This window comes from Mytilus galloprovincialis, chromosome 4, assembly GCF_965363235.1.
Source record: "Mytilus galloprovincialis chromosome 4, xbMytGall1.hap1.1, whole genome shotgun sequence".
NCBI classification, from domain to species: Eukaryota; Metazoa; Mollusca; class Bivalvia; order Mytilida; family Mytilidae; genus Mytilus; species Mytilus galloprovincialis.
This window is the reverse complement of record NC_134841.1, coordinates 76664611-76687371: the sequence shown is the minus strand read 5'-3', so window position 1 is coordinate 76687371 and position 22761 is coordinate 76664611. Positions and strand designations below refer to the sequence as shown.

The 22761-nt window shown below is 30.6% G+C and overlaps 2 protein-coding genes across 3 annotated transcripts in view; one reads left to right on the top strand and one right to left on the bottom strand.

The window, feature by feature from the left end:
- The window catches only part of LOC143072985 (protein SFI1 homolog), a 37863-nt gene extending 32368 nt beyond the window's left edge, over nucleotides 1-5495 (bottom strand). The window contains exons 1-4 of one of the 2 annotated variants that reach the window (XM_076248188.1): nucleotides 5182-5495; nucleotides 1442-1620; nucleotides 842-869; nucleotides 441-512 (exon numbers count right to left, since the gene is read on the bottom strand). In XM_076248188.1, coding sequence (XP_076104303.1) covers nucleotides 441-512; nucleotides 842-869; nucleotides 1442-1620; nucleotides 5182-5417 — 515 coding nt within the window. In that variant the 5' untranslated portion in view covers nucleotides 5418-5495. Of the gene's footprint in view, nucleotides 1-440; nucleotides 513-841; nucleotides 870-1413; nucleotides 1621-5181 lie in introns of both variants that reach the window. The other variant, XM_076248187.1, reaches the window with a different exon arrangement.
- A 249-nt stretch (nucleotides 5496-5744) lies between these two features.
- Nucleotides 5745-15698, top strand: LOC143072986 (BLOC-1-related complex subunit 7-like). The gene is made up of 5 exons (XM_076248190.1): nucleotides 5745-5926; nucleotides 12650-12712; nucleotides 13542-13585; nucleotides 14447-14467; nucleotides 14952-15698. Exons 1-5 carry the CDS (start codon nucleotides 5807-5809, stop codon nucleotides 15001-15003), a joined length of 300 nt encoding a protein of 99 aa, XP_076104305.1. The 5' UTR covers nucleotides 5745-5806; the 3' UTR covers nucleotides 15004-15698.
- Nucleotides 15699-22761: the final 7063 nt, after the last annotated feature.

The following is a 22761-nucleotide window of genomic DNA, read 5'->3' as shown; positions in this document are numbered from 1 at the left end:
TCTGTGTAGTGGGGACACATTCTTGTTAAAATATGTTTTTATCCTTTTTAACTAAAATAGAACTAGGAAAAAATGGTAATAAGTACAACAGTAATGTTTTTGAAGATTGCCACTGTCAATTTAATCAAGTTAATCAAATTCCTGATTGCTTGAAGAATAAACTGTATTTCAGTATACAGTTGTGTAGCTCTTTCACAAAAATCCTAATAGTAAAAATACTCATAAGTTCTACACATTTCAGTATAACTTACAATCCCTTTTGATTGAAAGATTTTGTAAAAAGAGTCACTGAGGCAACTCTTCAAAAACACTACCATTAATGTCCAATCTTAATAAAAAGGTATCTGGATCTTTTGGCCACAAACTGTATATAAACATAAAATCCAATACACTTATATCATATATATATGTTATAATATACATAAAACGAGGATAATAACCTAGCTGTACTTGGCATCACTCTTCCAAATGTCTGCTTTTTCCATATCTGAGAAAACTTCCTTGCCAAGCATCTGAAAAAAAGGATATTAGTCAGCTTTGAACAGTTCAACTATTGAAATGTTGTCCAATATTTAAAATAAGATATATTTTAAACTGAAAATCACTTTGCTGCTACCAAATATTTGAATTTTTCAAACTGTAATACTTGTAGTTATTTTTCTAAAATTGATATATTGTATCTATCAGTATCATATAAATTATCTATATCATTGGGACAGATGATAATTTTGATGAAACAGCTTAGCTTAGGAGTAGATTTCTTATAGATGCACATGTTTGTAGAAGAAGAAGCTCAAATATACATTATATACTTTAAAATAACAAATTATAGACCATATACCTTATTCTTAGTTCCTTCACTCTCCCACCTCTGTTCCAAGTATAAAATAACAAAATATACACCATATACCTTATTCTTAGTTCCTTCACTCTCCCACCTCTGTTCCAAGTATAAAATAACAAAATATACACCATATACCTTATTCTTCATTGTTCTTAGTTCCTTTACTCTCCCACCTCTGTTCCAAGTATAAAATAACAAAATATACACCATATACCTTATTCTTAGTTCCTTCACTCTCCCACCTCTGTTCCAAGTATAAAATAACAAATTATACACCATATACCTTATTCTTCATTGTTCTTAGTTCCTTTACTCTCCCACCTCTGTTCCAAGTATAAAATAACAAATTATACACCATATACCTTATTCTTAGTTCCTTCACTCTCCCACTTCTGTTCCAAGTATAAAATAACAAAATATACACCATATACCTTATTCTTAGTTCCTTCACTCTCCCACCTCTGTTCCAAGTATAAAATGACAAAATATACACCATATACCTTATTCTTAGTTCCTTCACTCTCCCACCTCTGTTCCAAGTATAAAATAACAAATTATACACCATATACCTTATTCTTAGTTCCTTTACTCTCCCACCTCTGTTCCAAGTATAACCTGGTTTGTAGTTTTTAATCTGAATTTTACTTTTACCACCATCTTTTCGTTCTCTTCTACGTTGTCTTGCAGCAGATATTGGAAGTTTGGATTTCTTTTGCTCATTGGCAACTTTATCTTGCTTTATTTCAATTATTTGTGTTGCACTTAACTTATCTTTCCTAAAATAAAAAGGAAAACGTATAAATTTAATAAACATAAATAAATAAACAAAACAATACTGCAGTGTACAATTAGAGTTACATGATAATACTATACAAAAGAATACAAATCAGAGAATCACAATCAATGAGTCATGGAAATGGTATCTCTCTTTGTACAGATAGGTAATGTTAGTGACTGCTGTGGATATTAAACTTGAAATTGATAGTAAATAGTTATTTATAGTACAATGTATAATTAATTTAATTATGTTCATAGAATACAGAAAAAATGTGAAAATAAATGAAATTAATAGAAAACATAAAAATAACGGATTTCGGAAAGAAAGGGGGAGGGCTTAAAAAGATTCTCCTGCCCCTAAGTACCTACATGTATGGTCAAGACAGCAAATATCCTGTAATTATACGTTATTTATTACTGTTTTGGCAACATTTAGAGTATAAAACCAATTTCTGAGGATCTTGGTCCAAGTCTAGTTAAAATCAAATGAAGATTGTTATATTATATACAACTTATATGATACATGTACATGAAACCATATAAAAGTCCTTTAATCACAGTTTTTTTCATCATCATAAGAGTATTTTTTATCATACAATTGATGGTCCAAATTGTCTTCATTATAAGTCAATTTATAGATGGTCCAATTTGAACCCCAACAAAAGAATACAATGGGGAGTACATACATGTATACAGTTGTATTCTCAGTCCCAACCAAAAAAAAATTCCATCTACATATGCACTAGCAAGACTAAAACTATGATAAAGGTTTTATGTGTCTACACAATAAGTTGAATAACTTGGATTTATATTCAATGTACAATTCAGGATCAGGTTTAAATTCTATACAATTCAAATGATAGTAATGAAATTTTGCCAAAATTGACACTGGCTTCCTATTTCGTTTGCACAATGGATCTGTTTGAACCCTTTTTAAAGGTTTTGTGTTGAATATGTTTTTAATCATGCTAAAGTTGGTGTACTCGATATGTTTTGCCATGAAATAAAGAAAATAAGTTTTTTTTAATTGTTTTGCAATAAAGTGATATATTCTAATAACATAAAAAAAAAATCTTTGCGAATTATTTTGACGAAATGAATTATGAATATTGTCATGCTTAACAAAATACTAAGTCATTTGTCTCTAAGACTTGTAAAAGAAAGGCAAAAGATTCCAAAAGGCTATCAAACTCATCACAATCTGCATGATCTTTTAAAATAATTATCTTTCATTTTTTTTTCATTTAAAATATTCATTATTTTTACTCCTACCATGCAATCTAACTACTTGCATTTGTATTTTACAAAAATCACATAACAATACCAAATAAAAGTTATGAAGGCTTGGTATTTGAATAGTAAAAAACAGCAATTAATGAAAATAATTTAAATAAGCAATGAATTAGCATGTTCAACATTCCTTACGTGGAGGGATGAAATACTTTCCATCACACTACACTGTACAGTGTAGACACGTTTTGTGATGAAGAAAGTTCATCCATCGTTCAATTTTCATCCATGGAGATCCCTGTGATCTACAGTATCCATTGACTACTGGCTGTTTACAAATAAATACTGTAGAACGGTTTGTATAGTTTGCACTGGTACATAGTCCAAACCCCCTTCTCCCAATGAAATTTTAGGTAAAAAAACTTTTTGTTACTGTCAGAAAAGGTATTATGAAACTCCGGTAATTTCTGTTTCTGTTGGATAATAGCCTCCTTCAACAAACTGAAGATTCTGCTATATACATGATATATGTTTCTGAAGAGTTCCGTTTCTTGGGAAAATCTGTTTTCCATCATCAAACAGAAGCTGAAACTGCTTGTAAATGATTCTAGAACGCTTCATGATTGTTAAAATAAGTTTAATTCACTTAAAAAAACAATTTAGAAACTTGTGTATGTTAAACATGAAGTTTAAAACGCATGTGTAAAAGGAGAAATTAACCGGTGAGAGTCAAAATCCATACATGTACATGACAGATATCACTAGAATATGACATTGAAAGTAAAACAGTTCCATCCTTTTAGTAAAACAGTCTTTAATATACCTACATTTGTATCACATTAATGTTTGAAGGGTCTTAAGCGAATACAAACCATATTAGTCAGTATGAAACACCAAAACGGAATGAACAATAACTGATTACATTTTGTAGTGTAAAAATTCTTAGCTGGTTTACGGTTGTCTTTTTTACAATGTTTGTATCGTTTCAACCAAGCAGATACCAGTTTATTTCAACCAATGCATTGAAAAGAAACAAGAAATTTGTAAAGAAAGTTTTAGTTTTTATATTTATCAGTATTAATTTGATATTGAATAGAAATAACTTATTAACATGATTAATATGGAAGAGTTAAAATTATTAGTATATTTGATGAGAGCGCCCTCTACAATATCAATAACAAAGATGGTGGAACGTAAACAAACTACCTCGCCGCGAAATTGAACCTGTTCTCTTATTTCTTGCTTAATGTACTCTATAGTCCGCACCCCCTCTGGAAGGTCCAATTTTGGAGAATAAAACCGCGGACTACATGTACATGTACATGTATACAAGCCTTTCTATGGACAGGTCAAGATTTTTTTTTGTAAATAAAATAAAGTATGTAAACTAGTTCCCATCCGACTACAGCACTTTGTTCGAGTGTATCGTAATACAAGCAGGTTCCAGTTAGTATGTAAAATAATAAATATGAAACCCAGTGCGGTAGGCGGAGATATAATCGACTTCCGGTTCTGGTCAATGGTATCGGAAACATGCAGCTGAAAGCTTCATTTTCCAATAAACTGTCATATGATTGGGAATGAAACGTGAAACATACACGAAAATTATAAATGCACGTTAAAATTATAAAATTTTACTGATTTGGACAAATATGTGTCATTGTATGTTAAAAAAACTTGAATGTGAAAGTTATATTCTAATCAAATTTGAACCAGAAACAATAATTTTAGAACATCTAAAAATACAGTTTAAATGTATACTCAAACGAAATAAATGTGCATTTACATTTAACATGTTTAATTTACATTTATCTGACTAATACAATGTAATACATTAAACATGTTAAATACAAATTAAAAAATATTGTTTGTCATTCTATTCACTGAATTCACAAAATCAGGAAATAATCGATAATTTGTGTATCTTTCATTATAAAATCGGTTGCAGGTAACCAATCTTATAATACATTGTCATATAATTGGGAATGAAATGTGAAATAGAAAGATACACACAAATTTGGAATTTCATTAGAAAATAACTTTCACAATCAAGTTTTTCTAACATATATTTATTCAAATGCAGTATAATTTTATTCTTCTAACGTGCATTCATAATATTCATGTATCTTTCACGTTTCATTCCCGATCATATTACAGTTTATTTTAAAAACAGTTGAGGGTATGCCGAACCTACAAAGGACCTGGGGTGCGAAAAGCTGCAGAACCGTAGCTCATAGGTCTATGAGCTACGGTTCCACAGCTAGGGTGCGAACAGACAGTGTTTTATAAACAAACAAATTAAACTTGATACTGTAATCAATCAAACCAACCGATTTCCATGTTCACTTGTGTTTACTATGAAAGGATCAGCACTCAATTTTTCCAAGCCTTCTTCGGCCCTTTTCAGCAATTTCATTCTTTCTGCATGAACTGCCAGGTGCGCGCTGAAATCAGACAATAAATTTTCCTTGTTTGCTGTGTCAGGCTGACTTGTTTCCCCATTCCTGTCATGTTGATCCTGTCTTTCTGTTTGATTTGTTCCATGGTGTAGCTTATGCAAAGACATCTGCCTTTAAAACGACTTATTTCTTAAAAAACATTAATGGTTATCAAGTCAAGACACATTTCTGGCGCCATTTGTAAACATTGGAATATAATATCAAGACCGTCCACCGGTTGAGTCGTGAAATTCCGACTCTTTTTTTTTTTAAAGTGACAATTGTTTCTTTAATGAAGGAATTTCCGTGCACGCTGTAAGTCTCTCGGAATATATTTTTTCATAGATCCCTTCCCTTTTTTACTAGTTATACTAAAATTAGTTGAAAAATACATATTTTAGTAACTCTTTTCCGGAATAAATTCATCATTTTTTCTCATCTGACTTTTTTATTCGTGGAATTTTGAAACATCCGGATTTACTTTCATTTTCTCTTTTCCTTCATAAATTATTTTAAAATGTCTTCAATGCAATGGAACCAAGAGACAAAAACTAAATTAAACGAGAAAGTGACAACAAACATTTTGGATATGGCATCTCTGGCAAGGCAATTGGTTAGATCTTCTAGATCGAATGAGGTAATTGCTTGTTGACATGATTAACGAAAAGCAAATAAGACACATATAAACTGTGAAAAATGGGTATATTTTTGGAGCAGTTCATTCAAGAATGTATGTCATTAAGGTGTGTTCATGTGCAGGCTTTTTAAATTAGTTTGATTAAGTAATTGAGTATTGATACAATACTAGTATGATTGACAACTGTCATTATCACCAAACAACCAGAGACAAGGTGGACCTTTAATTACAATGTCCCACCTCCTAAACTGCCAATCAAATTGACCACATTACTTATGAACCTCAGTCTTACCTAATTTAACAGACTTAATATACATCTCAATACACAGATATTTGACCTCATAATTGAATACACAAATGCATATTATATTAGGTGTTTGATATATAAGGATGATAGATTTATCCATTGCCTATTACTTTTGATCTACACTACATAAAGTGATTCTGAATTATGTCTGAAAGATGAATGATTATTTAAGAATTAACAAGATCTTTAAAAAAAACTGTAAATAAAAATATAAATATGAATATATAAAAGGTATTCAAGTAAACATGGTAAAGTCTATCATTTACTTGATAAATTTCCAATAATCATCTGTAATTAATCAACAATTTAGGTTAGTTCACTGATATTTTTTTTTATCAGTAATTGGCTTGAAACAGTTGGTAAAATTTGAAAACTTTTGATTGCATGATAACAAAACACTTTATTTTTTAAATTTTATTTCCCCTCAAATGTCTATTAACAATTTTAGTCAGTTGAATATTTAGAAGAAGTGAATATATATTTTTGCAATCAGGAAAGATAAAATCCACATTTCAATAAAAATAGTTTTTTTTTAATTTGTTTACATTGAAAGGGTATATTTTCAATGCTCTGTCCTGAAAAATGCTTCATAAATAGATCAAAATGCACTCTACAACTTTCAATCTTCAATGTCATATAACCTATGTTTCAACTTACAAAATGCCTCAAAACAACATTTTTAGATAATTTTTGTTGACACTTAAAAGTTCTTAGTTTTAAATTTATTTGTTGGGTCTTATGTCTTACAAGGATTGTTGGTGAAATTTACTAGAAGAATTTTATATTTGCAATTTTTTGAGACCCATGTTATATAATTTGAGCTTATTATATCTTCATACTGGAAAAGCTTTTTTCCTTCTAAAGACCTGCTGTTTATGTAATTTTCAGCATTAGTGCTTTATTAGTGTTGTTTTTTTGGTCCCCACCATACCTTGATATGAAATTATTCAAACTACTCTTCCAATCTTTCCATGAGTGATATCCATTACTTTGATTTTCTGTTGCTACCGATGTTTTATATATAATATAAGTTGGATAAAATCTTCAAATTTCCCCCTTAAGGTATTGTTTTTAATATTGTGTATATATGACTCAATTTCAAGCACTTTCCTGTAGATTTCCCATGTAACAATGCTTATGTTATCACACCACAGTTAGGACAGTAATTAATTGTTCTGTGATGTAAACAATGTCTATTGACCTTGGGTCAACATATAGTCACTGGTGTAACTCACTTTTAAAAAACAACTTGAAATTGATGTATTGAACACATTACATGGATAATAGAGGGACAACATTTAATTATTGTATGTAATTTTTTGTCTAAAACACAAATGCATTTAATAGAAATTTTTGCGTAAAAGTATATATATATATATAAAAAAAAAATATCTGTATTTGTACTATCATAAACATGATAACTGGCACATTTTTCAAACATTAACGAGACAATATCTGAAAAAGTCTAATTTCCATGTCCCGTCTTTCACCAGCAAATAATTACATAAGATGTATGTTTCATTATAATACATTATTCTGATTGGCTAACTGCACATCACATGTTATTCCGTAGGCAATTGCATTACTCAATAAAACTTATCATTCATGATAACACGAGGTCTGGACAACAATAAAGTGCACAGGTGAATTAAATTTTAAAAAATGATAAAATTCATGTTTTCATGATCCAAGCTAAAAAATGTAATTATAAGTATTGAATGCTTCTTTTTGTAACTTCCAAGGGTTGTAAAAGCGTTGACCGTGCACACATTTTTAGAATGAAGCACTTCCGCGCTTCATACAAAATGTACTTCGGTCAACGCTTTTACACCCCAATGAAGTTACAAAAAGCAGCATTCAATTCTTAATTATTTTTTTATTCAGGCATCTTTATGGAAAATTTTAAGTTTCAGTATTAACTAGAGTACATAATGCACCAACTGCACCCAATTAAACATTCTCTTTAATATTTCTTCTAATAAAATATTATAATTTAAATGTTCAACCCCCAAAAAATCATGTTGTCCCCTGTTATTTTCTGAAAATTAAATCATTCAAAGAACATCTATATTAAGTAAACAGCCTTCTGATTTTCACAAATCTGATAGATTATATAAAAAACTTCTCCATTACTGGTCTGATTTTGTTATAACTAAAGCATGTAAGAAAATTTTGCATTTTTAAGGGTCTTTTAAACGTTGTCCCCAGGGGTAATTTCCCTTCTGTTACCGCTGGGTATTTTCCACCTGGGTCAACATAGTCACTGGTGTAACGTTTGAAAGACCAAAAATTTATTTCTTGTAATGCAATGTGAAGAACATCATTTCCTGAATGTATGACTCCATATGTTTAGGTGAAAAGCAGCCAGTTTGAAAAATCTGAACTCCCAAAAGATCAGACTTTGGAGAAAAATAATTTTGTTGTTCTCTCCTGTTACAGCCTTTTTATGTACCTTCTGAGAATATTTCATTGTCAGCACTATAACAGTACATGAGTTTTTATACGACTTTTAGTTTTCGCACTCTAACTTTAGTAAAAGTGAATAGAAATCTATGAAATTTTAACACAAGGTTTATGACCACAAAAGGAAGGTTGGGATTGATTTTGGGAGTTTTAGTCCCAACATTTTAGGAATTAGGGGCCAAAAAGGGCCCAAATAAGCATTTTCTTGGTTTTCGCACTATAACTTTAGTTTAAGTAAATAGAAATCTATGAAATTTTGACATAAGGTTTATGACCACAAAAGAAAGGTTGGGATTGATTTTGGGAGTTTAGGTCCCAACAGTTTAGGAATTAGGGGCCAAAAAGGGACCCAAATAAGCATTTTTTTTTGGTTTTCGCACCATAACTTTAGTATAAGTAAATAGAAATCTATGAAATTTAAACACAAGGTTTATGACCATAAAAGGAAGGTTGGTATTGATTTTGGGAGTTTTGGTCCCAACAGTTTAGGAATAAAGGGCCCAAAGGGTCCAGATTTAAACTTTGTTTGATTTTATCAAAAATTGAATAATTGGGGTTCTTTGATATGCCGAATCTAACTGTGTATGTAGATTCTTAATTTTTGGTCCCGTTTTCAAATTGGTCTACATTAAGGTCCAAAGGGTCCAAAATTAAACTTAGTTTGATTTTAACAAAAATTGAATCCTTGGGGTTCTTTGATATGCTGAATTTAAAAATGTACTTAGATTTTTAATTATTGGCCTAGTTTTCAAGTTGGTCCAAATGGGGGTCCAAAATTAAACTTTGTTTGATTTCATCACAAATTGAATAAATGGGTTCTTTGATATGCCAAAATCTAACTGTGCATGTAGATTCTTAATTTTTGGTCCAGTTTTCAAATTGGTCTACATTAAGGTCCAACGGGTCCAAAATTAAACTAAGTTTGATTTTAACAAAAATTAAATTCTTGGGCTTATTTGATATGCTTTATCTAAATATGTACTTTGATTTTTGATTATGGGCCCAGTTTTCAAGTTGGTCTAAATCAGGATTCCATATCAAGTATTGTGCAATAGCAAGAAATTTTCAATTGCACAGTATTGCACAATAGCAAGAAATATCTAATTGCACAATATTGTGCAATAGCAATTAATTTTCAATTGGAGTTATCTTTCTTTGTATAGAATAGTAGTTGATAATATATGTTGGAAATTTGCCAGACATGACTATGATGTCATTTTCTATTTTTATTTGCCAATAACTTGATGTAAATAACTTCATTGGAAATTTGCCAATATAAAATGTTGCTGATGAAGCTTTTTTTCCTTATCTTATCTAAAATGTTTTTAGATAATGTATGTTGGACATTTGCCAGACATGACTATGATGTCATTTTCTATTTTTATTTGCCAATAAAAATATGTAAATAACTTCATTGGAAATTTGCCAATATAAAATGTTGCTGATGAAGTTTTTTTTATTGTTTTATACAATAAACAATGTATATTCACTTTTACTACCAACCAATCTTTACCATTCAGTGATAACAAGCACTTTATTTTACATTTTAATATCTTATGATGTATTTAAAAGAGTAGTTATTGTTGCAAACTCCATTAGAAATTTGAATTGATATCAGTTTTGGAAAAAGGGAAACGGGGATGTGAAAAAAAAGGGGGGGGGGGGGTTTAAATTTTTCTCATTTCAGATTTCATAAATAAAAAGAAAATTTCTTCAAACATTTTTTTGAGAGGATTAATATTCAACAGCATAGTGAATTGCTCAAAGGCAAAAAAAAAACTTTTAAGTTCATAAGACCACATTCATTCTGTGTCAGAAACCTATGCTGTGTCAACTATTTAATTTTAGATTTAAAAAGTTTGAAGAAATCTTTAATTGATTTGTAAAATCTTGACATTTGTTTTGTGTAAAAAAAAAACATATAATGTCAAAAATTTGATCACAATCCAAATTCAGAGCTGTATCACGCTTGAATGTTTTGTCCATACTTGCCCCAACTGTTCAGGGTTCGACCTCTGCGGTCGTATAAAGCTGCGCCCTGCGGAGCACCTGGTTATAGTATCTTATCAAATTGATATGTAAATGGACGTAAACTTCTACACAATTTGAGTAAATGAACAAAAAGTACTGTGTAATTCCTTTCTGTTACGTTCTGTCATGTTACTTTATAAAAAGTAACAGCATAACCATAATCAGTAACAGGAAGGATGTTCAAGACAATTTCACTGATGAATCAAAACGTTAATCTACTATATGCCAACCATTTCATTTAATATAAGTTATCATCACCATATTAAATAAATTTCAAAATAATTTATACAGTATATTGAATGAACAACTCGTTTTTTTTCTTTTGATAACAACAGAGAACATTGTGCAATTCTAGTATAGTAGATAGTAACAGAAAGGAATTTATTTTAGAATTTTTCATTACATAGACAGATTTTTCACCTAGCAAATACAGTTTCAAAGGATAAATGACATTGTTTGCTGTTATCTTCCAATTGTTACCAATCTGAAATGATGTATTTTTCTTAAACTATAAAATAAAGCATTTTTTTGAGAAAAAATTCCTTTCTGTTGCCAACTCTGTCCTGTTACTCAAAATTCTTTCAAGTTACTGACATATCTAACTATATTTTAGTATAATTCTAAACCTTTTGTATTGCAAATGCTTAAATCAATAATTGGCATTTGTTGCAGGATATATACAAGTAAACCACAAATAGTGTCTTAAATTATTCCTTATTCCCATTAGAAACTTTTTTAAATTGATTCACTTTGGTAACATGCAGGAAAGAACTAGTTTTTTTTGTACATTTTAAAAATTGCCATTGATACCACATTTAACAATTGTTTGAATTACAGACAACAGTTCCTAGATCCTCAATGTGTGTTCTTCGATTTGTGCTATAAAAATACTGGGTCTAAAGACATTTTTTTTGGTTTTTGCCAAAAATTAGACTTTTTTTAGATATTGTCTATATATATGTTCATCTTCCAGTAAGTGGCCACCATCAATTGATTGAATATCCTGCCACATTTTTTTAGTGCGGGCAGGAAAGCAAGTTTAAAATTGAATACAAAAATAAACAAAAAAACTGGGTGTAATTTATAAACAGTTGCAAATAAAAACATGTCTTTTAATTTACTGATGGAGCTGACAGAGCCTTGAAAGATTCAGGACTGAATTTTAAAAAACTGAACAAAGTTTATGTTTTCCGATATTGGAAGATGTGCCAGTTTCTATTTTACAATGGTGACACAGTAGTTCTATATTATCACAGGAAAAATAATTAGGAAACATTTTTCATTCTTTCCAACCATTACATATTTATTGAATTTCAGTTAAGACTTTTAAGGAAGCTAGCTTGTCATGTTTTGGAGTTTTTGTCAGATTTTCGGAATCCTCTGGTTTTATCAATTTAAATGCCATGAAAAAATTTGCCCGGTGACCCCCATTTTTCTTTTTGAAATTCTTTAACATGTATAATGATAAGCCATCTGCAAAAGTCTTATAAAATTTTAAATACTTTTTAACAGTTTTTGAGAACTTTAACTTGCCAATGATAAAGCTATGAAAAGTCAAGAGAGAATATTTTCCCGCCAAAATTTCAATGGCTCATATCTCGAAAACAAGCACGGTGACCTATATATATTTTTTTGCTTTTTGGATTCCTTCATTAATTCCTTATCAATATAAACTAGTGTTTTGAAAAGTTAATTACTTTGAAACTGAGAAGCGAGCTCCCTTAAACTTCTGGCCAGATTTTTATGTCTTGATTTTGTCACCTCACTAGGGTTTGCAATATATATCTAGTGTAACCTTATTTAATACATGTAATGTTGTAAAAAAAACAACTAAGAAATTCACAAAAATTATAAAAAAGACATAAATGTTTATACTAATGATCATGATGATAGAGCAATGGTGTTATTATTTTCATTTTTAGCTTCTTGCACAAGCAGCAAAGAATTTTTCCTGCCAAGAACAAATAATACAGAATTCTGCAAATGTAAGTTAAATTTTGTATTCAGCATTACAATATAGAAATGTATAGGCATGTCAATAATGACAAATAGTAGAAATTTTTTTAACTTTTGTTTATTTTGAAGATTTTTAAGTAAAAGGTTAGATTTGAGAAGGAATACATAACACTTCATTTGTATATTAATACAATTTGAATAGGTAAAATACAATCTTTTAGTGAATAAAAAAATGTAATTTACAATGTAGTTCTTTAGCATCAAAAACAGTTGGCATAAATTTTTGTGGTTAAGAGAAAAGAAATGCTATTTTGAGGGGACAACTTTTTTTTATCATTAATGTTTAACCTATGATTATCTCCCTTTAACCAACTAATTAATTCTAAAAAAAAATGGGATAAATCTTTGGACACATCGTCATCTATTCAAATTAAAGAAGATAGGTTAGCTAGATTGTTGTATATTCACTATAACATCATTTGTTTACTGACATTTCTCCATGTGTGTACAACATCAAGTTACTGATCAATAGGAGATAAAGTTCGAGACACCAATACAATCTTTGGAAAAAATAAATAATTACATTGAAATCTGAAGAAAAGTACCCAAGACAAACCTGCAGAATCCCTGAATCTCCCTCAAAAGTGTGTAAAGGTCACCACCATTGGGTGCAGGATTTTCTCACTGTGTTGAAGACACATTGGTGGCCTTCGGCTGTTGTCTACTCTTTGGTCATGTTGTTGTTTCTTTGACATATTCCCAATTTCCATTCTCAATTTTTGTTTAAAGATTCAGATTCAGTACAAATATGTTAAAAATCATGTATCTGATAATACAGCTTTATGTTTTAAATTTCAGTCTTTAACAAAAATGCAGAATATCACAACACAGTTGGAATACCAGTAAGTATAAAACTAAAAATTAATAACTACAAGGCAAACAAGAATTTATATGGCTGAGCATACTAAATGATCTTAGTCCCTTAAAAAAAATAAGTATTGACATATCTTCGGTCACAATTTTTTCATTGGTTTTGGCATAGGTAGCATATTTTTGCAACAGTTAATGGATATTGGTACATGTAGTATGTAATCATGCCTTTTTACCGTTTTTATTATGCCCCACCTAAGATAGTAGAGGGGCATTATGTTTTCTGGTCTGTGCGTCCGTTCGTTCGTCCGTCCGTCCGTCTGTCCCGCTTCAGGTTAAAGTTTTTGGTCGAGGTAGTTTTTGATGAAGTTGAAGTCCAATCAACTTCAAACTTGGTACACATGTTCCCTATGATATGATCTTTCTAATTTTAATGCCAAATTAGAGATTTTACCCCAATTTCACGGTCCACTGAACATAGAAAATAATAGTGCGAGTGGGGCATTCGTGTACTGAGGACACATTCTTGTTTAATTAGAAAACCAAACAAATTACTAGTAACATGATAGAGAAGTAGCAAAATTGTTATAAATAACACATATTATTGTAATACATGTTTCAACACTTACAAAGAAGATTAAAATTCCTGACATGGGACAGATACATGAACATAAATAAAATCACAAATACCAGTAAAACATAATGAAATATAAATAATACCAGTCAGTTTCTGAAGGCTGAAGATCAAAGAATTTATATATATAAACCTGCTGATATGAAATACTTGTTGTCATACCTTACATGGATCAGTCGCTTTACTTCCAAGTAGATTTCTTACAGTAATGTCATGAACGGGAAGAAACAATCATGTTGACATTTTTTTTACTTTTCAGAGAATCAGCAGTAGAGAGAAGGTAAGTCTGTATTCTGGTGTCCTTAATTCAATTTAACATTTATATTTTTGGTGCCTATTTTATTCTATTCTTTTTGTCCTTTATTCTATACTATTTGTTTATTTTTCTCTATACTGTAAGGCCAATCAAAAACCTCAGTATTAGAAATTGATGTATTTTAATGATGAAATTCTACTTTACAAAATATTTTTTTAAAAGAACACAAGTATCTGCATGTAGAATTTTTCTGGAACAAATAAAAATCTGTTTTGTCAGCATGTCAGTTCCTCCATTTTTGATTAAGGTAGTTCAAATGAGATAAGGTTGGTTGAAAACTCAACCTTTGAGAATATTGGTTATATTTATGTTTCATCTAGACAATGGGTTAACCCTTTTAAATAACTTCTGAACATAAAAAATGATTACCAATTAAAATAATCAATGTACGTAAGAACCCCTCAGTAACTTACCTCCTTGAAACAGCAGTATATATCTTCTGTTTCAGTATGAGTACTATTGATGACATTCAAGATCAACTGAAAACTATACAGAGGTGAAACTATGGTGGACTTTGAAGTGTAATTCATTTGGAATTAAAACAAGACATTCATGATTTACTGACCATTCCAATTACAATTGTGATGAAGTAGAACTAAACTGATATGTGCTGATGAAGGGAGATAACTTGCTTTATTATTTCAGTCAGGTTCTGATTTTGTTTAATTATTTTTGGAAAAAGAAGAAGTTTCAGCCATATGAAGAACATTATACAATGTATGGACATCTTTATTTGTCACAAAATGGAATAGACATATTTCAATGTTCAAATTCTCCCATTTTTTTATGTATGTGATATCTAATTAATGTGCAATAGTAATACTTATATATGTACTGTAAATTCAGAAATTATTGCGAAAAATGCAACAGGATTATAATCATGATAATTGCAATAATTTAAACTGACATTTTGAAATTATTTGTATAAATTAAGCCATGGCGTTGTCAGTTTATTTTCGATTTATGAGTTTGACTGTCCCTCTGGTATCTTTTGTCCCTCTTTTAAACAGGATTTTTTCCAATGTCCCAAAAATTGAAATTGTATTTTAATCTAAAATGACAAAATCGCAATAAAAAATGCACGCAATAATGTGTGAATTTACAGTATTCAAATGTGATATTGTATCAAATTAATATATTATTATAAAATATACTATTATTTATAGACAAGAGTAAAACTTTTGTTACTTAGAAAGTGTCAATGGTGTACCCTAATCACTAAGCATCAGTAGTCAAAACTGTTAATTTCTGTTTATATGAAAATACTTGGAGATGTGGTATGATTGCCAATGAGACAACAATCCACCAAAGTTCAAATGTCTTTCTATGGTGTGATGTTACACTATTGTTTCAGATAAGGGTGAAGATTTGGTACCTTTAAAACGTTTAAACCCGCTGCAATTGTTTGCACATGTCCTAAATCAGGAATGTGATGTTCAGTAGTTTTCTCGTTTGAATAGTTTAAAACTAGTCTTCTTTGAGGCCTTTATAGCTAGCAATTTGATGTGAGCCAAGGCTCTGTGTTGAAGACCGTAATTTGACCTATAATGGTTTACTTTTATATATTGTGACTTGGATGGAGAGTTGTATCATTTGCACTCATACCACATCTTCTTATGAAGAAAATAGCTATTCTTTTGAGGTCCTTAGGTTTCATAGCTGCTCATGTTTCTACATATGTATAAATTCTTGACTTTCAAATGTTTTTAGTTGTTAGCTAATGTTCCTGTTGAAGGTAAATCAAGAAAAGTGAATTAGACAAACATAATTTATGAAATGTTATTTTCAAAACCAATATTTAGGCTCATGATTATCTTCTTTATCAAGGGCTTTTTATTAATTTTACTGTTGTAAATTCCTGACCCTTCATTCTGTTTGACACACTACTAGTACCGTATCTAATATTTATGTTCCTGCACACTTTACAGAACTTTGTGATTGAATTAAAGATTTATTTGTTTCCATCCTGTATAAACATTTAGTCTTATATGAATAATTTTTATAGAAGACCGCAAAAACAAAATTTTTTGCGGTCGTATATTGGTATCACGTCGTCGTCAGCGTCGTCCGTAGACAGATGGTTTCCGGATAATAACTTTAGTATAAGTAAATAGAAATCAATAAAATTATCAAAACAATGTTTATAATCACAAAAGGAAGGTTGGGATTGAATTTGGGGGTAATGGTCTCATCAGTTTAGCAATTAGGGGCCCAAAACATACATTTATCTAGTTTCAAGACAAAGGGTTCCAAAAGAAGCATTGTTCTACTTTCAGGATATCAACTTGTGTATAAGCATTTCAATTGCTCTGAAATTGTACCACAATGTTTAATACCACAGGTAGAAGGTTTGGATTGATTTAGGGGGATTATGGTCCCAAATGTGTAGGAATTTGGGGCCAAAAAAGGGGCCAAAATAAGCATTTTTTTTAGTTTTCAGTCAATAACTTGTGTTTAAGTGTATAAATCTCTCTAAAATTATACCACAAGTTTTCATACCCCAAAGGGTTAAAAAGGGGGGGGGGTTCACTCATCAAGCAATTAGGGACAAAAAAAGGGGGAAAACAAGGGTTTTTCTGGTCAAAGGACAATTTAGAAAATTTAAAAGCAGTGAAGGGGAGGTAATCCAATTAAAATTTAAAGAACGCTGTTATATATATGTTTGATTACTTGTTTACCTCCATTACACTGCTTGAAAATTATGTATTAAGAAATGATGATTGTCTTGAGATGTGTAGCGGTAAATTTATTTTTAGAAGTTACTGTTTATTAATATTAATTTTAACCATGACTATGTCATTTTATATTTTAATATTTTATGATGTATTTAAATGAGTATTTATTGTTGCCAACTCCATTAGAAATTTGAATTGAGATTATTTTTTTATTAAAGAAACAGGGGAGGTGAAAAAAATGTGTGAGGGGTGGGGGGTAGGGGGGTAAAAGTTTTCTCATTTCAGATTTCAGAAATTAAAACGAATTTTCTACAAATATTTTTTTTTAGGGGATTAATATTCAACAGCAGAGTGTATTGCTCAATAACAAAAAATTAGTTTTTAAGTTCATTATACCACATTCATTCTGTGTCAGAAACCTATGATGTGTCAACTACTTAATCACAATCCAAATTCAGAGCTGTATCAATCTTGAATGTTGTGTCCATACTTTCTCCAACTGTTCAGGGTTCGACCACTGCGGTCATATAAAGCTGAGCCCTGCAGAGTATCTGGTTGAATAAGGGATTGGGGAGATGAAAAAATGGGGAGGGGTGGGGGGTAAAATTTTTCTCATTTCAGATTTCAAGAATTAAAAAGATTTTCTTTTATATTCAACAGCATAGTGTATTTCTCAAAAGCAAAAAAAAATTAAGTTCATTAGACCACATTCATTCTGTGTCATAAACCTTTGTTGTGTCAACTATTTAATCACAATCAAAATTCAGAGCTGTATCAAGCGTGAATGTTGTGTCCATACATGCCCCAACTGTTCAGGGTTACCTCTAGCGGTCGCATAAAGCTGCGCACTGTGGAGCATCTGGTTTTATTAGTTGTAAGTGGCTTTGAACTAGATGTCAGTAACTGTGAGTACTCTCAGATCTGTACTTAGTGTCTAATTGATGTTGGGATGTACATTTTTTGTACATAAATCAGGCCATTAGTTTTTATACGACCGCAAAAATTAAAATTTTTTGGTCGTATATTGCTATCACGTTGGCGTCGTCGTCATCGTCGTCGTCGTTCGAATACTTTTAGTTTTCGCACTCTAACTTTAGTAAAAGTGAATAGAAATCAATGAAATTTTAACACAAGGTTTATGACCACAAAAGGAAGGTTGGGATTGATTTTGGGAGTTTTGGTCCCAATATTTTAGGAATAAGGGGCCAAAAAGGGCCCAAATAAGCATTTTCTTGGTTTTCGCACTATAACTTTAGTTTAAGTGAATAGAAATCTATGAAACTTTGACACAAGGTTTATGACCACAAAAGGACGGTTGAGATTGATTTTGGGAGTTTTGGTTCCAACAGTTTAGGAATTAAGGGCCAAAAAAGGGCCCAAATAAGCATTATTCTTGGTTTTCGCACCATAACTTTAGTAAAAGTAAATAGAAATCTATGAAATTTAAACACAAGATTTATGACCATAAAAGGAAGGTTGGGTTTGATTTTGGGAGTTTTGGTCCCAACAGTTTAGGAATAAGGGGCCCAAAGGATCCAAATTGAACTTAGTTTGATTTCATTAAAAATTGAATAATTGGGGTTCCTTGATATGCCGAATCTAACTATGTATGTAGATTCTTAATTTTTGGTCCCGTTTTCAAATTGGTCTACATTAAGGTCCAAAGGGTCCAAATTTAAACTTAGTTTGATTTTAACAAAAATTGAATCCTTGGGGTTCTTTGATATGCTGAATCTTAAAATGTACTTAGATTTTTAATTATTGGCCTAGTTTTCAAGTTGGTCCAAATGGGGGTCCAAAATTAAACTTTGTTTGATTTCATCAAAAATTGAATAAATGGGTTCTTTGATATGCCAAATCTAACTGTGTATGTAGATTCCTAATTTTTGGTCCAGTTTTCAAATTGGTCTACATTAAGGTCCAAAGGGTCCAAAATTAAACTAAGTTTGATTTTAACAAAAATTAAATTCTTGGGCTTATTTGATTAATTCGATCATGCTTTATCTAAAAATGTACTTTGATTTTTGATTATGGGCCCAGTTTTCAAGTTGGTCCAAATCAGGATTCCATATCAAGTGTTGTGCAATAGCAAGAAATTTTCAATTGCACAGTATTGCACAATAGCAAGAAATATCTAATTGCACAATATTGTGCAATAGCAAGAAATTTTCAATTGGAGTTATCTTTCTTTGTATAGAATAGTAGTTAATAATATATGTTGGAAATTTGCCAGACATGACTATGATGTCATTTTCTATTTTTATTTGCCAATAACTTTATGTAAATAACTTCATTGGAAATTTGCCAATATAAAATGTTGCTGATGAAGTTTTTTTTATTGTTTTATACAATAAACAATGTATATTCACTTTTACTACCAACCAATCTTTACCATTCAGTGATAACAAGCATTTTATTTCACATTTTAATATTTTATGATGTATTTAAAAGAGTAGTTATTGTTGCAAACTCCATTAGAAATTTGAATTGATATCAGTTTTGGAAAAAGGGAAACGGGGATGTGAAAAAAAAAATGTGTGGGGGGGTTTAAATTTTTCTCATTTCAGATTTCATAAATAAAAAGAAAATTTCTTCAAACATTTTTTTGAGAGGATTAATATTCAACAGCATAGTGAATTGCTAAAAGGCAAAAAAAAAATTTAAGTTCTTTAGACCACATTCATTCTGTGTTAGAAACCTATGCTGTGTCAACTATTTAATTTTAGATTTAAATAAGTTTGAAGAAGAAATCTTTAATTGATTTGTAAAATCTTGACATTTGTTTTGTGTAAAAAAAAAAACATGTTATGTCAAAAATTTGATCACAATCCAAATTCAGAGCTGTATCAATCTTGAATGTTTTGTCCATACTTGCCCCAACTGTTCAGGGTTCGACCTCTGCGGTCATATAAAGCTGCGCCCTGCGGAGCACCTGGTTCTTGTTTGACTTGTTTTACATTGTCATTAAGGGGCCTTCTATAGCTGACTGCGGTATGGGCTTTGCTCATTGTTAAAGGCCATATGGTGACCTATAGTTGTTAATTTCTGTGTCATTTTGGTCTCTTTTGGAGAGTTGTCTTATTGGCAATCATACCGCATCTTTTTTATATGAAATATTTGTCACAGAATGTCAAGGAAACAATCAATAACTTAAGTATTTGGCACAACTTTTTGGAATTTTGGATCCTCTTTGTACTTGTTTGGCTGTATAAATATTTTGATATGACCGTCACTGATGAGTCTTGTGTAGACGAAACGCGTGTCTGGCGTACTAAATTATAATCCTGGTACCTTTGATAACTATTTCTTAACATCTAACCCATGCCATCTTGGTGGATAAAAGTATAAGCAGTCGGTCAACAATTAGGGAAGTATTCACTGCAGCATGTCATCACATCTTAACAACAGTAGTTTTCAAGTGTTTAATTCTCCAGCCATTTGCAAACAAATATTTTTATTCTATAGTTGTTCTGGTAAATTGAGATTTTTTTTCAGTTTCTTGCTGACAATTAGTATAAACAAGAGTGCACAAAATGTCGCCCCTTCTTTACTAATCATTGATATTATGTTGATAGCCCTAAATTGAAAGTTTTACTACAACTATCACATAAATTTAACATAATTCCAAGAAAATGAGGTCAATATAAAACAGAAGATGTGGTATGATTGCCAATGAGACAACTGTCCACAAGAGACTAAAATGACACATACATTACCAACTATAGGTCACCGTACGGCCTTCAACAATGAGCAAAGCCCATACTGCATAGGCAGCTATAAAAGGCCATGATATGACAATGTAACACCATTCAAATAGGCCTTATTTATATAAACCAGGTGCTCCGCAGGGCGCAGCTTTATACGACTGCAGAGGTCGAACCATGAACAGTTGGGGCAAGTATGGACAAAACATTCAAGCGTGATACAGCTCTAAATTTGGATTGTGATCAAATTTTTGACATTACATGGTTTTTTTTTACACAAAACAAATGTCAAGATTTTACAAATCAATTAAAGATTTCTTCTTCAAACTTTTTAAATCTAAAATTAAATAGTTGACACAGCATAGGTTTCTGACACAGAATGAATGTGGTCTAATGAACTTAAAAGTTGTTTTTTTGCCTTTGAGCAATTCACTATGCTGTTGAATATTAATCCTCTCAAAAAAATGTTTGAAGAAATTTTCTTTTTATTTATGAAATCTGAAATGAGAAAAATTTAACCCCCCCCCCCCCTTTTTCACATCCCCGTTTCCCTTTTTCCAAAACTGATATCAATTCAAATTTCTAATGGAGTTTGCAACAATAACTACTCTTTTAAATACATCATAAAATATTAAAATGTAAAATAAAGTGCTTGTTATCACTGAATGGTAAAGATTGGTTGGTAGTAAAAGTGAATATACATGTACATTGTTTATTGTATAAAACAATAAAAAAAACTTCATCAGCAACATTTTATATTGGCAAATTTCCAATGAAGTTATTTACATATTTTTATTGGCAAATAAAAATAGAAAATGACATCATAGTCATGTCTGGCAAATGTCCAACATACATTATCTAAAAACATTTTAGATAAGATAAGGAAAAAAAGCTTCATCAGCAACATTTTATATTGGCAAATTTCCAATGAAGTTATTTACATAAAGTTATTGGCAAATAAAAATAGAAAATGACATCATAGTCATGTCTGGCAAATTTCCAACATATATTATCAACTACTATTCTATACAAAGAAAGATAACTCCAATTGAAAATTAATTGCTATTGCACAATATTGTGCAATTAGATATTTCTTGCTATTGTGCAATACTGTGCAATTGAAAATTTCTTGCTATTGCACAATACTTGATATGGAATCCTGATGTGGACCAACTTGAAAACTGGGCCCATAATCAAAAATCAAAGTACATATTTAGATAAAGCATATCAAATATGCCCAAGAATTTAATTTTTGTTAAAATCAAACTTAGTTTAATTTTGGACCCTTTGGACCTTAATGTAGACCAATTTGAAAACTGGACCAAAAATTAAGAATCTACATACACAGTTAGATTTGGCATATCAAAGAACCCATTTATTCAATTTTTGATGAAATCAAACAAAGTTTAATTTTGGACCCCCATTTGGACCAACTTGAAAACTAGGCCAATAATTAAAAATCTAAGTACATTTTTAAATTCAGCATATCAAAGAACCCCAAGGATTCAATTTTTGTTAAAATCAAACTAAGTTTAATTTTGGACCCTTTGGACCTTAATGTAGACCAATTTGAAAACGGGACCAAAAATTAAGAATCTACAAACATAGTTAGATTCGGCATATCAAAGAACCCCAATTATTCAATTTTTTGATAAAATCACACAAAGTTCAATTTTGGACCCTTTGGGCCCCTTATTCCTAAACTGTTAGGACCAAAACTCCCAAAATCAAACCCAACCTACCTTTTATGGTCATAAACCTTGTGTTTAAATTTCATAGATTTCTATTTACTTATACTAAAGTTATGGTGCAAAAACCAAAAATAATGCTTATTTGGGCCCCTTTTTGGCCCCTAATTCATAAACTGTTGTGCCCTCAA